A 17026-nucleotide genomic window follows, 5' to 3' on the forward strand; every position below is an offset into this window, starting at 1 on the left:
CACATTATGGAGAGCAATGTGCTTTACTCAAAGTCAACTGACTTAAATGTTAATCCCACCCAAAAATACTCCCACTAAAACATGCAGAAGAATGTTTGCACGAATATCTGGGTACTGTGGCCCTGTCAAGTTAACTCATAAAATAAACCATCCCGCTGGTGACCCTGGGAAAGTCACTCGAATTCCTTGAGCATAAGATTCCTCTGTAAAATAAATAAAATGAGTCAGCATATCCTATACCACACAAAACTGCTATGAGAATCAAATGAAATAATACATGTAAAGTGCCGTGAATGGTGCCGGATGATATAGCCATAGTGTCGCCGTGGAGTCATCTGCATTCCTCCATGGGCACTTGGCTCCTTCCCTCTCATCTGTGCCCTCCTGCCCCTTGGGTGGCAGGAATGCAGGGAGATGTGAGAAGGTCCCCTGGTCCCTCTTTGTGGTCAGGAGTCCCTCTCTGTGGTCTTCCTAAAGGGAAAAATTCCCAAGAGTTCTCAGTAGAAAGACCCCAGCTTTTATCCCAGTCTCAGTTATATTGCTTTCTGTAAGACTCTGGTATTTTTCTTCTCCCAAGCAAGGTTTTCTTGTTTGGAAATTGAACATGTTTAAATGTTTGATGTATTCATTAAGCTCTCACCATATGCCAAGCCTGGACTCATTCTTTTGTATGCATCATTCCTTTTCATTCTCACAACAGCCGATACAGATGGACATCATTAGCTCACTTTACAGATGAAGAAACTGAGGCTCACAGAGGTCAGGGACCTGGGGCTATTGCTTCAGACAGAGTTAGGGTCCCTTCCAGTGTCGGCAGCCAGGGCTCTCTGACTCTTATGCGTTTTGGCAGTATGTCCCCTTGGAGGATACGCACGGAGAGACTGGGCCCTAAAAATAGCAATTCTTAAAATATTAATTCACTGGAAGGTCTCCATGTCGACTCTGCTTTCAAACCAGGGCTCCCATTTCTAGTAAAATCAGGAAAAAGAAATCTCTGGCTTTGTGAGGCCACCCTGGGCCCTGCAGTCAGCTGTGGGTGGGTGAGTGTGTGTGTCCGGAGCTGGAGGGTGCATATTTTTCCGCTGATCTGTGCCCACCACACAAGCTTGTCTGACTCCCACACGCATATTCATGCTGTGCCTCAAGAGGTGATGCTCCGGCCCTCCCCTGTCACACGAGTCAAACTGAACATGCCAGACTCCTGCTCCACCTACCCGTGGGATTCAACAACTATGACAGTCATCCCAACTGGCTCCCAGAGGAATCCGAGCTGACCACTGGAGCCTCATGGTTTAATGAGGCGATGCCTACGTGCTGGGGGTTGGAGACTAAGAATTCCAAAAAAATCATCCCCTGAACGAGCCCAGGACTCGCAGCATCCCATTGTGAGCCACCTCAGGTGGTCTTTCTTGCCCTAGCAGCGGAGCAGGGCTCTCAGTCCCTAGGAGACATTGGAACTGCACAGGGGCTTGTGGGAAATGCAGGTACCAGGCACTGCCACAGAGGTGGAGGCTGTGACTGGCCTGGGGTGCTGCACTGGTAATAGGGACCCTTGTTTCTGAAACCACTAGGCAGTGGACTCACCCTGAAAAGATAGGTGTAGAGGCAGTTCCACCCACAGCCCAACCCACAGCTCCACCCACAGCCCTACCCACAGCTTCACCCATAGCCCCCACCCACAGCCCCCACCCATGGCTCCACTCGCAGCCTCTACCCAGAGCCACCACCCACAGCCTCCACCCACACCCACATCCCCACCCACAGCTCCACCCACAGCCCCTACCCAGAGTTCCCACACACAGCTCCACCCACAGGCCCCACCCACACCCATATCCCCACCCACAGCTCCACCCACAGGCCCCACCCACAGTTCTTGGCCCACAGCTCTGCCCTGGTGAGCATGGGCTGGAGAGAAAAGGGAAGATGCAGGAATACTGGAGGGGAAAGTGCTCTGCAGGTAGAAGCAGCAAGGTTTGCTATTCAGGCAGATGTGGGGTGTTGACAGTGCAGTCAATGGTGACACCAAGACTTCAGGAGTAAAAGGTGCTGGCGGTTTGAAAAGAAAGAGAATGCCCTCTAAAGTGGAGAATGAATGGACAAGGAGGATATCCCAGGGTTGGGGCAGCTTGAAGGACCCATAGAGATACTGTTAAGGATTGGGGATTTAGAGGGAAACTCACTTCCCTGCTTGTATTTATCTCCAGCCACGTTCAGCCGGGTGCATGCAGTGCAGAGTCATCAGGAAGTAGAAATTAACCAGGCTTTGCGTTCCAAATGAGGCTGAGGGAGAAACACAATTATTTTTTAGATCCCTTTTGGCTCTAAAATACCTTTCCCAATGACTCAGATAAAATCCACATGGTCAAGAAGTTTACAAGAGTCAGGAAAGCAAATTTCAAATCCCAGCTGTGGCACTAATTTCCCAGACAACTCAAAGGAAGTTTTAACTCATCTACACATAGGTCCGCTTAACTGGAAAATGACCAGGTTGTTCCCGGTGGTGGCTGGACCCTCCATTGGGTCCAACTCTCCGATTCCAATAGAAGTCACGTGGATAGAGTCAGATTCAGCCTTGATACAGACTTGAGATCTTTCCCGCATTGCCCTCAGAAAGCTAGATGAGGAACATGAGACCATGGCCTGAGCATCTTTACAGAAATGGGAAACTCTCGACAAGTCACAGCGTCTCACAGGCCCAGCCATGTGGAGCCTGCCAGGAAGGCCAGATCCAGGAGGAAAATGAGAGACCACAAGATCGTAGCAAGATGCACACTGCTGAAAGTGAGTGACATCAGACGAGAGCTGGGCGGTGGCCCCTGGGAAAGCTGGGGCTCACAATGAACTATGATTAACTGTCAGCAGGAAGTGCTTGGGGGCCCCAGCCTGGACCAGGGCCTGAGCCCCACGCCAGGACCTGGTGCTGATTGGCCTTCTATGGAAGCCTAGGCCTCTCTGGGGACCTCTGGACTCAAATGCTATGGAGTTTTCGCCAACATTCACCCAGTGCCTCATGACAAATGTACAGATGGGATAATGCCACCAATGTCTGTTGAACAGCTGTTGGGTGCTAGGCGCTGTGCCAGGGCTGCAAATCTAGGAATGGGCTCTCATTTGATGGAACTCAGCACCTCCTGGGAAGGACAAGCATTAGTCAGATAATCACACAAGTGCATATACGCTGTGCTCACTGCCAGGCCAGTGACATACAGTGAGGTACAGGGAAAACACAGACTGTAACCTGGTGCACCCAGGGCTTGAAGGAGGGCTTCTCAGAGGGAGTGACACCCAAACAGCTGATGGGCGCAGAGGAGTTGACCAGGCAGAGATTGGGGGCTGGAGGAGGGCGCTCCAGCCATGCACGGAGACACAGGACCCTGGTGTATTGGAAGCATGCACAGGTCGGTCAAGTGACTCTGCCCCTAACATCCCTGCCTCACCCAGAGGCTGGAAATGGAAGAGCACCAGATGGTCATCAGAGGAGCTGGGCTCAAATCATGCTTCTGCCACTGTTTTGTTTGTTTGTTTGTTTGTTTTGAGACAGAGTTTTCTCTTGTTACCCAGGCTGGAGTGCAATGGCATGACCTCAGCTCACTGCAACCTCCACCTCCCGGGTTCAAGTGATTTTCCTGCTTCAGCCTCCTGAGTAGCTGGGATTATAGGCGCCTGCCACCACACCGGCTAACTTTTGTATTTTTAGTAAAGACGGGGTTTCACCATGTTGGCCAGGCTGGTCTCGAACTCCTGACCTCAGGTGATCCCACCTGCCTTAGCCTCCCAAAGTGCTGGGATTACAGGCATGAGCCACCACTCTCGACCACTTCTGCCACTTTTTAACTATGACCGTGGAGAAGTCGCTTCACCTCTCCAGGCTGCAGTTTCCTCATCCATCAAAAAGAAGATAATGCTTGGTCTCTAGGGCTGGCAGGTGGATTAAATAAATCACAGTATGGGAAGGGGCTTTGTGAACTGCAAAACTGCACAAATGTGACAAATGGTCATCATTTTGGAGTAAACTCCTCCATGTTTCTTTCTGCCACCTCCTTTTTCTTCTAAATTCTCTGCTAAGTAGGGATGGGTGCAGGGGATGGGAGAACTAATCGTCACTTACTGGGCATCTTCTGTACGCTAGGAACTGAGTAAGTCCTTGACATACATTATTTCATTTTATTACCATTTTACAGATGAGACAAACTGAGACCCACACAGTATTGGAGTAAGGATTTGAACTGCTGTTGGTTTGTGAGGGGCTTCAAAATATGACCCATACTCACAGGGTGTCTTGCAGTCACTGCAGGACCATAGGACCCCAGCTCTCCACACCCTTCTGTTGTCTTCCATGTGCTACTACCATGGCTCCAGCCTTGGGGAGCGCAGGGTCTGGTGTAGCAGGCTGACTCACGGATCTATCATTGCAATTTAGTGTTCTAGTTGGAGGTAGAAGGAAAGAAAACTGAGATGGGTGGGTCTGTGCAGGCTACGTGGACTGAGAAGGTCCGAGCTTCTTAAGAAGATGACTCCCTCATTGGGCCAAGGGAGGTGTGTCACAGGGCTCATCCATTCATGAAGGAATTAATTGAGCCTGGTGCATCCTTGCACATGTTTGTGAATCCCAAAAGCTTTGAAATCTCCATGAGATATACTTGGGAATAATTAGCTGAATGCAATTGTCTTAGTAGCCAAGTTAACATCCAGGCCCCCATGGAGTGGCACAGCTTTTGAACTGAATTAATCATTGTCAACCAGGCTGATGTTTGTTCTTTGCAGGATTAAAAAAAAATAATCAACAACCCCCAAGCATGACTTGACTGGATTCATTTTCTCTCCCAAAGGACGAAGCAGGAATAAAATGATTTGAATAGCAGCATGGGGTTTTACAATAGATATAAGACAGAACTACGTTATTAGGCTGTGTGTACATTTAAAAAATTGCTTCCATGCCTTCAAATTAAGTCATGGATCTCTAACTAGTGTATCCGGGCTGTCCCACATACGGACTCTGTGACGACTCCTCTCACCTTGGTTTCATTGTCTAGCAAAATAGGGGTAACAATACTGCCTACCTGTGATTGTCTGCTAAAGCTGCCATACAAAATATCACAGGCTGGGCAGCTTAAATGACAGAAATTAATCTTCTCATGGTTCTGGAAGCTGGAAGTCCAGGATAAGGGTGCCAGCAGGGTTGGTTTCCTCTGAGGCCTCGCTCCTTGGGTTGCAGACGGCCGCCTTCTTGCTGCTCTTCACAAGGCTGTTCCTCTGCACACAGGCCCCTGATGTCTCTCCATGAATCCTACTGTCCTCTTCTTACAAAGACACCAGTCAGATTGGATTTGAGTCCACTCTAATGTCCTCACTTTACCTTAATCACCTCTTGAAAGACCCTGTCTCCAGATATGGTTGCATTCAGAAACACTGGGAATAGGGACCTCCACATAGAAAGAAATTTGGTGGAACACCAATCCATCACACTACCTGGAAGGGCTGTGCAGTAGACTGAAAATGCCCCCCCCCCCCCCCAAAGATGCCACATCCTAATCCTCATAACCTGTGCCTGTGTCACCTTACAGGGCAAAAGGGACTTTGCAGGTGTGATTTAGGTGAGGATCGCCATGTAGGAAGATTCTCCTGGATTATCCAGGTGGGCCCAGTGGAATCACAAGGCTCTTGCCAACAAGCAGGTGGTAGGGTCAGAGAAGCAGTAGGAGATATAGCTGCAGGAGCAGAGGTGGGAGTGCCTCAAGGAGGTGCTAGCAGTCAGGGAACCTGGGCAGCCTCCGGAACCTAAAAAGGCAAAGAATAGAGCTCCTCTGTTGACTTAGCCCCTGAGGTTCACTTTGGACTTCCACACTCCAAAACTGTGAGAGAATGAAGATGTGTTCTTTGGAGTCACTCCATTTGTAGTGATTGTTACTGCAGTGGCGAGTCCCTGATATGGGTAGTTGTGAGGATTACACAAGGAGCACATGCCAAGTGCCTGGGACAGTCATTGGCAGAGAAGACATACTCAGTGGGGCTCAACTCTGCTGGCCGCAGCCATCCCAATTGCAATGGGCAGTTTGGGCAGAGGCTGCATCTACAGGAGCTGCAAAATTTCCCCTTTCACATTGGTGCTTCCTGCCCCATTTGTCAAGGTGAAGTCAAGGTCCCAGAGGGTTGAGGACCCTGGGAGCTTCACAAGCTTCAAAGTTGGAGGAGGCCATGTTCAGCCCTTATGTAAGGTCTTTCATTTTTTCATATTTTCAGTAACCCTTTTCTGAATAGCGGCCTGGCCCCGCTCAGAGGGCTAGTGCTCCCCTGGTCCCTCTGCGTCTGTCTTCACGTGGCCTTCTCCTCTGTGTGTACCTGGTCTCCTGACAGCAGGGAGTAAATGGACAACGTCAAGCTGTACCATCAGGACCAGGACATAGGAAAGCAGTGAGGTGGAGGGGGCCAGAGGAGGTCTTTAAGTAGCACAGACTGGGTGGCTTTAATCAACAGAAGTGTATTCGTTTGCAGTTCAGGAGGGGAGGCCAGAAGTCCAAAATCAAGGTGTGGGTACAATTGGTTCTCCTGGAGGCTCAGAGAGAAGTCCCCCGCCTCTCTCCCAGTTTCCAGTGGTCTTGGGCAATCCATGCTATGCCATGGGCTGTTAGATGCATCACTCCACATGCTACCTCTGTCCTTCTCCTCTGTGTCTCTCCTCTATGTGGCCTTCTCCTCTGTGTCTACCTGTGTCTCTTTTCTCTCTTCTTATAAGGACACCAGTCCCTGGATTTAGGGTTCAGCCTAATCCAGGACAACTTCCTCTTAACTTACATGCAAGACAGAACTACCTGACTAGCAAAGTAATATTTTTCTGGCAAAGACACTATTTGCTGGCACATATAGACACGCACTTTCTTGCAAAGACACTATTTCTGAATAAGATCACATTATCAGGTAGCTGGGTGACATGAATTTTGCAGAGACATTCTTCAACCCTTGACAGTATCCCAGGAGGAGATTGGAGCTGAGCTCTGTCCTAAAACTTGGGTCAGAGTTCAGTAGGGAAAAGGATGTGCCATCCAGAGATAAGATCAGGGAAAGACTGAGGTACCCGGAGCACTCAAGGTGGTCTGGCCTGGCTGGGCCACAGGGCGCAGAGGGCCAAGCCTAGTGGCCAGATAAGGAAATGCCTGAAGGCCTTTGGAGTCTGGCCATTGGAGCAGTGCTTTCTAAACACGTGACCACAAATGGGCCTGGGGCACGTGACAACTGTGCTTCCGTCTAAAATTGTGTCTTTGTGACTCTTCTGAGCTAGAATGGCTCCCTCTGCCTCCCCTCTCATGCACATATGATGGCAGCACTTGGCGGTTATCATTAATGACCTTAGTTGTCAGATTTTAAAGCTGACAAGTACATCTCAGTGTTCAGTTTTCATCTCTGAGATTATATTGAAACATCAAATCTGGAGTCTGGCCCCAGCACCATAGGCACCACGGCCATTTGGAGGATTTATGTAAAGAAGGGACAGGATGAGATTTGTGCTTTGTAAGGACATTTGAGTCATATTAAAAAAGAAATGCAACCTTGCATGTGGATCGTGTAATAAATGAAAAGTTTCCTGAAATGTGAATAACATAATTTTTAAAAATCAAATCAGAACAAGCACGGTGGCTCACGCTTGTAATCCCAGCACTTTGGGAGGCCAAGGCGGGTGGATCACTTGAAGTCAGGAGTTTGAGACCAGCTTGGCCACCATGGTGATACCCTGTCTCTATTAAAAATACAAAAATTAATCAGATGTGGTGGCACATGCCTGTAATCCCAGCCACTTGGGAAGTTGAGGCACGAGAATCACTGGAATTCAGGAAGCAGAGGTTGCAATGAGTCAAGATCATGCCACTGCACACCAGCCCAGGTGACAAAGCAAGACTCCATCTCAAAAAATAATAATTAATTAATTAGTTTAAAAATCAAATCAGATCCTTATTATTAGCGTGTTCCTCAGACTATTACTGCCTACTTTAGAATTCTGGGAACTCTCATTTATTTTTTTTCATTTCCCCACCCACAGAGAGAGAACATTGATCTAGAGACCAACGTGAGAGTAGGTCTTATCTCTGCCAGTGTTTGACCTTTGATAAATCACAAGGAGAAACCAGACACATCACTGACCCTCTGAAATAGTTCTCTCTTTATCAGTAAAATAGGAGTAGCGATACCTGTCTCTAAGAGTCGTGTCAAGATGGTGACATATGGAGTGCCTCCCCAGCACCTAGTAACAGATATCTACACTGCACATGGCTAAATCCACATAACACACTTCAGATTGTCCCTGACATACAACCAACACTCAATAAAGTTTAGCTGTTAATACTGTCAGTACTGCGGTTAACACTGAAGCATCGTGTTGGGGGCTGCTGTTTGCACATGGTCCCCACCTCCACAAGAAGCAGGAGACAGAAGGGTGAAAGAAGTGATATTTAATGAGTAGAGCTGATGTGTTGTCATTTCTTAATTGTCACTCAGTTTCTAGGAGAATGATCCATGCCAATACAGTGAGAGATTCTAAAACTTGAGAACCAAGTTCCTTAGCATCCTATCCCACATCAGCTTGCTGATGGATGGGTGCAAAGTCCCATTCAAGCTGGTGAAGGCAGAGGTCAACAGCCAAGGTGAAGCCCTCCCATTCCTCCCCAACCGCCAGTAAATGCCTTTGGTCATCCTTCCCCAGTGCCTGTTCTGTTGGCTCAGCCTACTGAAATGTCTTTGCCCCACTCTGTTACTATTAACAATTGTGCCTTTCCATGTGCCTGGCCCTGTGCTGGTTGCTGTCATAAGAACCATCTCATCCAATCCTCACTGTAGCCATAGAGAGGGCATTATTACCCAACTTATAGGTGAGGAAGCTAATGTTCATTATCTTAGTCCATTCTCACATTGTTATAAAGAAATACTGGAGACTGGGTTGTTTATAAAGAAAAGAGGTTTCATTGACTTGTGGTTCTGAAGACAGTACAGGAAGCATGGCAGCATCTGCTTGGATTCTGGGGAGGCCTCAGGAAACTTACGATCATGGCAGAAGGCAAAGTGGAAGCAGGCACATCTTACATGACAGGAGCAGGAACAAGAGAGACATTGCGGGAGGTGCTACACACTGTTAAACAGCCACAACTCACTCTCATGACAGTAGCACCAAGGGGATGGTGTGAAACCATTCAGGAGAAACCACCCCCATGATCCAGTCACCTCCCACCAGGTCCCACCTCCAACACTGGGGATTACAATTTGACATGAGATTTGGTCGGGGACACAGATGCAAACCCTATCACTCACCCAGGGCAGTGTGCTCCTGTCTGCATGGTCAGCAAGAGGCAGACTCAGGACTGGACCTCAAGTCTGTCTTCTCTGTCCTTTACTACCTCCCTTTCCCTCTCGCATGAATATGGATAGCATGTTCCCTTCACTAGTGATAAAATAGCCACAGATTTTTACTTCACTTAGTTTAGCTTTCCCCTCCAGGTTTTTGTATTTCTCTTTACTGCTGCTTAAGATTGCCAGCATAGAATATTGAGAAGCCCCCTGCCAAAAGACACATGCAGAAACATCCTGGTGGCCCTGCTTGGCAGTCTGGGCATGGGTACCTCTGGATCAGAGCCATTTCTATGCTGTTTTTTAAAATAGCCCAGCTGACATTTTATGCTTTGTTTTATTTGAGGGCTAGGGAATAATTCAAGAGCAGCGCCGGGTTTTATAGCTCTGCATGCATACTTTCCATCAAAGTGTCATTTTGCCCAGCTTTGAAATTATGGGCCTGTCCTCAGAAAACGTCGTCACCGCCTTCCCATGCACGCAATGCTCCTAATGCCCTTTCTGAACGTTCAAACCCATTTTCAACAGGATGACGCGCTGGACCTGAGATATGATCGATGTGAAAAATAGAGCTGGAGGAAACGGTCCTGAAACTGGCTAATCTAAAGGCTCTGCTAAGATGCTTTCCCCATAAAATGCTATTCTTACTAAATCTCAAGTGATTGAGATTCTCCATCTCCTCCACGCAGCTTTGTAGGCGTCTGTCCAGCAAGTCTCCTTTGAAAGAGACCTAATTTGCTAAAGGCTCAAGAATCTGCCAGTCTGTCTCTGAGTTCTCCCCAGCTGCTTTTGAAAGAGCAATGACAGACCCATCACTGTGACTTATTTCAGCACTTCTTGCACACTGCACTGGGACTGTGTGAAGCACTGAACAAATGTCATTGTACACTCAGCAACAGTGAGATGGCTGCTGCTGTGTTCCCATTTCCCAAATGAGGAAAATGAGGCTCAGAGTAAGTGGCCCAAGATCATATAGTTGGAGAATTAATTTTCTATTGCTGTGCAGCTAATTACCACTAACTTAACAGCTTAAAATAACTCACATTTATTTTCCCTCCATTTCCATGGCCCAGGAGTCCAGGTGCGCTTAACTGGATTGTCTGCATAGGGTCTCACAAAACTACAATCCACATGCCCAGGCTGCACTCCTTTCTGGAACACGGTGTGGGGTCCTCTCCCAGGCTCTTGTGGTTGTTGGCAGATTCAGCTCTTGTGGCTGCAGAACTGAGTTCCCGTTCTCTTGCTACACATAGGCCAGTGGTCACTCTTCCTCCCAGGGACACCTACATTCCCCGCGGTGTGGCTGGCTCCCACATGGCAGCTCATGTCTTGAGCTCTCACTCCAGTCTGCCAAGACAGAGTCATACAATGTAATATAATCCCAGGACTGCCATCCCACCAACTTTGCCCTGTGACATAACCGAATTAACAGGGTGACACCCATCACCTTTGTCAGCTTCCATGGCTAGAACCACATCACAGGCCAGATCATTTATTCTCTCATCCTCCTACTTCCTCATCTGCAAAATGAGAACTCACTCACTAGATGGTGCACAGCTGACCTTTTCTTGCCATTCAGTTGTCAACCCAATGTCACCTCTTCTTAAAGGTCTTCCTGAGCATCTACCAAAACTAGGGTCCCTCTATTAGTCTTTTTTCTAGACTCTGGTTTGCCGTCTTCACCTGCCCCAGTTTACAATCCTGCCATTGATTCCTGTGCCTTCTGGCCTGCCTCTCCTCCTAGAATGCAAGCTCCATTTGTCTGGGTCTGTCTTGTTCACAGCGTGTCCTTCATGACCGCAAAGGGGACACCCCATAAATGCTTGAGATTCAACTCTGTGCTAAGAGCCAGCACAGAAGCAATGTGTGTTATGTATCAGGTATTTAATCCACACAGCAAAGGAAACTGAGGCAGAGGCAGGGATCATGCAGATAGTCAAGGAGGCTGGAGTTGGAACCCAGACTGTCCAGCTCATGGACTGAACTCTCCCAAACAGAACAGCCCCTTTCCTTGGCTCTGTGGGGTCTAGGGACCAAGCTGGGCACATCTGTGCCCCATTCTATTCTGAGGATATGAGACGCTGTGAGCCGGTGCAATGTGGATGTGGGGGCGTGGCCAGGCACTGGGCTTGTCCAAGGCCATGCTGTGGTTAGTGGGGCCCTAGCTGCCCTTTGAGGTTTGCCCTCCCCTCTATCAGCTCTCCTTCCACCGTGCCAGTTGTGTTAGCTTCCTGGGACTGCCACAGCAAATTACTGCAAAATTGGTGGCTTAAAACAGTACAAATTTATTCTCTCATAATTCTGGCCAGAAGTCCAAAATCAAAGTGGAGTCATGGCTGTGCTTATTCTGGAGGTTCAGGAGGGAATCCACTCCTAGCCTGTTCCAGCTCTGGGCGACTCCAGGCATTCCTGGTTTATGGCTGCATCACTCCAGTCTCTGCTTTCATCTCCCCATGGCCTTCTTTTCTCCTGTGTCTGCATCCAAATCCCTCCCCCTAGTTTGCTCCTATAAAGACATGAGTCTTTAGAGTCCCCCCTAAATCCAAGATAATTCATCTCGAGATCCTTAAGTAATTGCCTCTGCAAAGACTCCATTTCCATATAGGGTCCCATTCTGAGGTTCTGGGTGGACATGAATTTTGGAGGGACACCATTCAACCCAGTACACCAGATCACATCTTCTTGGGTCTGTCATCCCACCCTCGCCTCACCTGTGTCCTGACTCTAACTCTATCTTTAGGCTGTGGCCCTTGTAGGCATTTTGTAGCTCACATTCCCTGGGCCACAGCCACATCTTCCCTGGTCCCCACACCACACATTAAATCATCTCAGTCCCAGTGATACCTTAAGAGATAAAGCTTGAGCATTTGCTGCTGTGTTTTCATTCTTGACATGTATTTTCTTTTCTCTTTTCTCATCTTTTGTTGAGAAATCCTGCTGGGAGCCACCCTGAGCAGGGACCAAGCATTTGCTGACTTCATTCACAAGCACTTGACTCTAGGTCTTCTGCCTTTTGTTTTAGTTTTATAAGTTATCAAGTTCATCCCTCCCATGTGGCTCCATGTGTGTCTCTGCAGTAATCTCTTTGTTCACAGTGGAGGCTTTGTGACCTCAGCAGCAGGGGCCCACATACTCAGTGCTCCTCAGTACTCATGGGCTTGAAAAGTCACAATGAAAATAAAAATTTAAATGTATAGATTAAGTGCTTCTTTCATCCCCAAACCCGTAGGCATTGCATTGCATTACTACCAATTACCACAGTGTGTTTTCGGGTAGAGTTAATATTTGATAAACTCAGGAGCAGTTGCTCTTTATTTTGAAGAAAGCTATCATTAGTCTCAGTAGATTTGACATTTGTTATAAATGAGTGAAAATTTATGCATTTGTAAAATCTGTGGTTTTAATGCAGAGCTTCACCAAGTGTGTACACGTCAATAATAAGTAAGCTGGGGTGGAAGTTGTTCTTCTCTGACTTTCATTCTTCTATCCTTATACTCGGTAGTGTTTCACATGTGTCTACCACTGTGTCAGGCACTGTGCTAGGTACAGGCACATAGACGTAAAGAAAGCAAAGCCTCAGCCTTCAAAATGTTTCACTTGGAATTAAGAGGCCTTTTGCTGTAATGGTGATGTAGAGTAGAACTTTCCAGAAACTCCTCAGCCCAGATTTTGCGCCATGTGGGTCACTATGTTACCCTAAAAAGAGGTCAGCAAACTTTCTCCATAAAGGGCCAGATAATCAACACTTGAGACTTTGACGACCACGTTGCATGTTCTTCTGTGTGTGCGTGGGTGTCTGTATGTGTATATGTTGTTTTGTGTTTACAGTGCTTTAAAGATGTTAAAGTGATTCTTAGCTCCCAGGCCATACAAAAACTGGCCCAGGGCTGGATTTGGCCAAGAGCCGTAGTTTGCCCATCTCTGACCATGACGACTTCCAAACCCTCATTGAGCTCAAGTGGATGCCATGACACCTGCAGGGAGCCCTGGTGGGATGGCTCAGCTACCTCAGGGTGGGCAGGTGCCTCCCCTTGCTGGCGCTGATCACATGCTCAGTGAGCAGTCACTGCTGTTACCATTACAGCTGGAGCTGAGAGGCTAAAAATTAAGAATATTCAGGAAAAAAAATATTCAAACAATCTACTTGCACTTCCAGGAAAGAGAAGAGGCAATAAGAACACAGGCATCCCATTATCTTACCAATTACTGTCACGCTCCCTGTCTGAGGCCTCAGGGCAGGGAGAGGTGAGCAGCCTGGGTGTTGCCAGCATTTGTCCTGATGTGGCGCTTGTGGATGTACTCATCTGTGGGCTCAGGAACCACATTGCCAGCTTCTTTGTTTTCTTTTACAGAGACATCAAGCCAGATAACATCCTGCTGGATGAACACGGTAAGCCTGCTATGAATCCTTTACAGGGACTCTCGGTGGAAAGTTTGAGGCACTGGGAAATGGTGCGGGGGTGGGGGTTGGCTCTTGCTGAGTTGGACATTAGTATTGGCTAGAAACCTTCTCTTGTTTCAATCCTCATGGATGAACATCTGTGTAAATTTCTGGTCCATGTCCTGCCGTGGTAAGTTGAATCAAATTATTTAAAGTGTTCACATCGGAAGTCATTGCTGTTCATATCCCCATGTGAGGAGGACAGAGCCGCTGTGAGGATGAGCATGGGGTCCTGGAGTTCCAACCCCAGCTCCCTCACCTATGAATGTGTGGCTTCAGAAGTCACCCACCTCTCTGAGCCTCAATGTAATTTTCTGTAAAATGGGGAAAAGGCACCTCCCTTGCAGGGTGTTCATGGGGATGAAATGAGAGTGCACACTCATTTCTAGTGAGCAGAGCTTAATACTTGATAATCCACTAAGCATTTACTCATCTATTGGCTATGTCAGCCTTCTCAAAATTTCCTTTATGTGCACACAGATCTTCTAGACATCTTCTCAAACTGACTTAGTAAGTCTGAGATGGGACTAGACTCTGCAAACTCCAGAGTCTGCAAAGCTCCCAGGTGGCTGATGCTACTGGTCCGTGGACCACACTTTGAGTAGCAAGGCACCAAGTCAATGGCTAACTCTGGCCTTACCAGAATTACCTGGGGGGACCTGGTAAAAATCAGAGGTCAGGCCTGGTCCTGCTTCAGCAAGCCTGGGCTCCTGTGTTGTGGATCAGAATTCTAGGGATGGGATGCCCAACAAAGTTTAAGAACCATGAGCCTAGGGCTCAGACCAAGAATGCTCAGTGGACTTGACAATACAATTGCGGCTAATGCCAACAGGAGCATTATAGCCTTGAAAACTAAATTCACTGGCATTGCTTCAGGAGCCCGTCTCTCGGGGCCTAACATGGGGTTGGCTGGAGGGAGCAGGTGGGGATTCTTCTAAAGTAGGGATTATCATCCCTGCTGAGGCCTTCAGGGATGAATGAAGGGACGTTTTCTACATAGCTCCCCTGCCCTCCTTCCCCACCCCTGCAGACTGAGGTCATGGTTCTATCTCAAAACTCCTCTCGAACCTTCCAGGTGCCATCAGCATAGCTTGGGGCATCCTCACCTCATAGTGTGCATCCCTATGTACAGAAGTGGTGGATGGGACCATTTGCATCTCTGCATCAGATGCTGGAACCAGACTAAGTGCTTTGGGGGAAGTAGGATTGAACTCACTGTGCTCCTGAATGGAAGCTGAGCCCCCAGCCAGCTGAGTGTCCTTGGGCCAGTGGCTGTGCCTCTGTGTCTCAGCCTTCCCAGCAGTGAGCAGAAGTAATCGACCCACCTTGCAGGGAGGTGAAAGTCTCGTCTCAGGTGAGACTCAAAGGTCAGCCACCCATCACAGTGTGCAAGTGCTCGGGAAGGGGTAGGTAACTCGCCCTCTTCCTGTCCCCTTTCTCTGCTTAGGTCCAGGCAAGGTCAGATCACAGGAGCAGGGTACAGAGGTGAGAAGACACAGAGGCTGGTTCTGCATGGCTGTCTGGAAAGCAGGGGTTTGCAAGACTGGGTTCCGGGCAGCAAGGCTCTGTCCTGTTGATTAAGAGAGACTGCTAGGGGGAGACTTCCAGGCCCTGCAAAGCGGTGCAGAAGCAAAATTCAAGCAGAAACTTTAATAGCAATAAGCCAGCCATTGCACTGATGAGAAAACATGACACAGAGAGTATGGAGGTAACCCAGGACTGCCTGGCTTCATAGTTCTGGCTCCATACTCATAGCCCCTGGCCACAGCTCCCCTGAAGCTGCTGCACAAAAGATACAGGCAGGTGGGCTGCTCCCAGGTGGCGTCCCCTAGGTTTTCTCTTTCCTGTCTTTGGGATTTCCATCCATCCCATCCCACCTTCCTTTCTGCACCCATTCTCAGCCTCCACCTCAGCCTTTCCCACATTCTTTCTGGATCCTATTCTGCCCCCTTGAGCTCCTCATCTTTTGTCACCCCCTGCTTGGCCTTCACAGTGTCCCAGCCCCACCTTCTGGCTATGCAGCACCCCACACACTCCCCAAGTGCCCCTGCATCCAGTCTTCTCTCTCTCCAGCCTCCCATTCCATCAAAAAGTCTCTGCTAGCTGGTGGGACTGAGCATTGAATATAATATTTCATACTAAGAGGTGACTGGCTGATAGCCCTTCCCCCCTCCAACACTCAATGAGTGGCTTTGCAGGTGGTACCAAAAATAAATTTAGGAACAGGGAATTTCACTCAGAAGAAGAGGAGTCTCCTTTCTGGGGAGAGAAGGGAAAGAGGGGAGTCTATGCCCATGGCCCTCCTTGACCTGCTCTTCCAAGTGGAGAAGCTGATTGGCTTTTTGAACAGAGCCTGAAGCTGGACATTCTTGCCTTTGTCTTTCCTTCAGTAAACAACTCTTGAGCACCTGCTGTGTGCCAGGTTCTGGATAACAGAACGATGAACAAGGCAAATAGGGTCCCAACGCTGGTGGGTTGCATGGTGTTGGGGAGATTGTGGGGAAGCTCAGAAGAGGTCAGGGGCAGAGGGTAGAGGGAAAGGTATCTGCAGGGGTTGTCTTAGAGGCAGCCCCATGACAGTGGAATCCTAAAGGCATGACAAGGCCAAACAGAGGAAGGTTCCTGTATGGACAGGTGGTAGAGACAGTGGGGCAGAACTGCAGAAACAAGAGGGAAGTGGCTGTTAGAGAAATACAATAGCAGTTTATTTTGTAGGATTTTAACATTTACAATTAATCTTACGCCTTCAAAACCTTTACTATGAAACATGACCTAGCCATAAGACGAGCAGTACAGTACGTGTTCCTAAATGAGTCCTAAGGGCACCCCATTTGTGGTGGCATCTACTTGCACCTTTTGTAAACTGCATGACAAAACCTTTCACAAACCAATAACTGTGTATTGCTATCTCAAGAGTTCCATCACTGGTTGCATTAAATACTTTCTCAGAGAACAAGTTGGTCAGTTGTGTTTCAAATGAAATATAAACATAATTAAACAAATGCATTACTATTTTGTTAATGATGTCCAAGATCTGCTAGTTACACAAAATCCAAGCATCTCTCACAAGCTTCTCTGCTCCCCTAGTGTCTTCCTTGCTTTCTGATCTTTCAGGGTTTTATGTCTTAGAATGGACATTTTAATTCTGCTCAGAGATTTGAGTCTCTGAGCCAGCTGCAAAAGCAGAGAGAGACCATGCATTGAGGTAAAGTAGAGTGAAAGAAGATACAGCACCTCAGAACAAGGCAGGGAAAA

The 17026-nt window shown here is 48.1% G+C and overlaps 1 protein-coding gene across 8 annotated transcripts in view; it reads left to right on the plus strand.

Moving 5' to 3' along the window:
- STK32B (serine/threonine kinase 32B) overlaps nucleotides 1–17026 on the plus strand; it is a 419228-nt gene that overhangs the window by 316411 nt on the left and 85791 nt on the right. For all 8 annotated transcript variants that reach the window (XM_073012511.1, XM_073012510.1, XM_073012512.1 and 5 more), the window contains one exon: nucleotides 13683–13720. In XM_073012511.1, coding sequence (XP_072868612.1) covers nucleotides 13683–13720 — 38 coding nt within the window. The remainder of the gene's footprint in view (nucleotides 1–13682; nucleotides 13721–17026) is intronic.

Source organism: Chlorocebus sabaeus, chromosome 27, assembly GCF_047675955.1.
Source record: "Chlorocebus sabaeus isolate Y175 chromosome 27, mChlSab1.0.hap1, whole genome shotgun sequence".
In the NCBI taxonomy this organism is placed as follows: domain Eukaryota; kingdom Metazoa; phylum Chordata; class Mammalia; order Primates; family Cercopithecidae; genus Chlorocebus; species Chlorocebus sabaeus.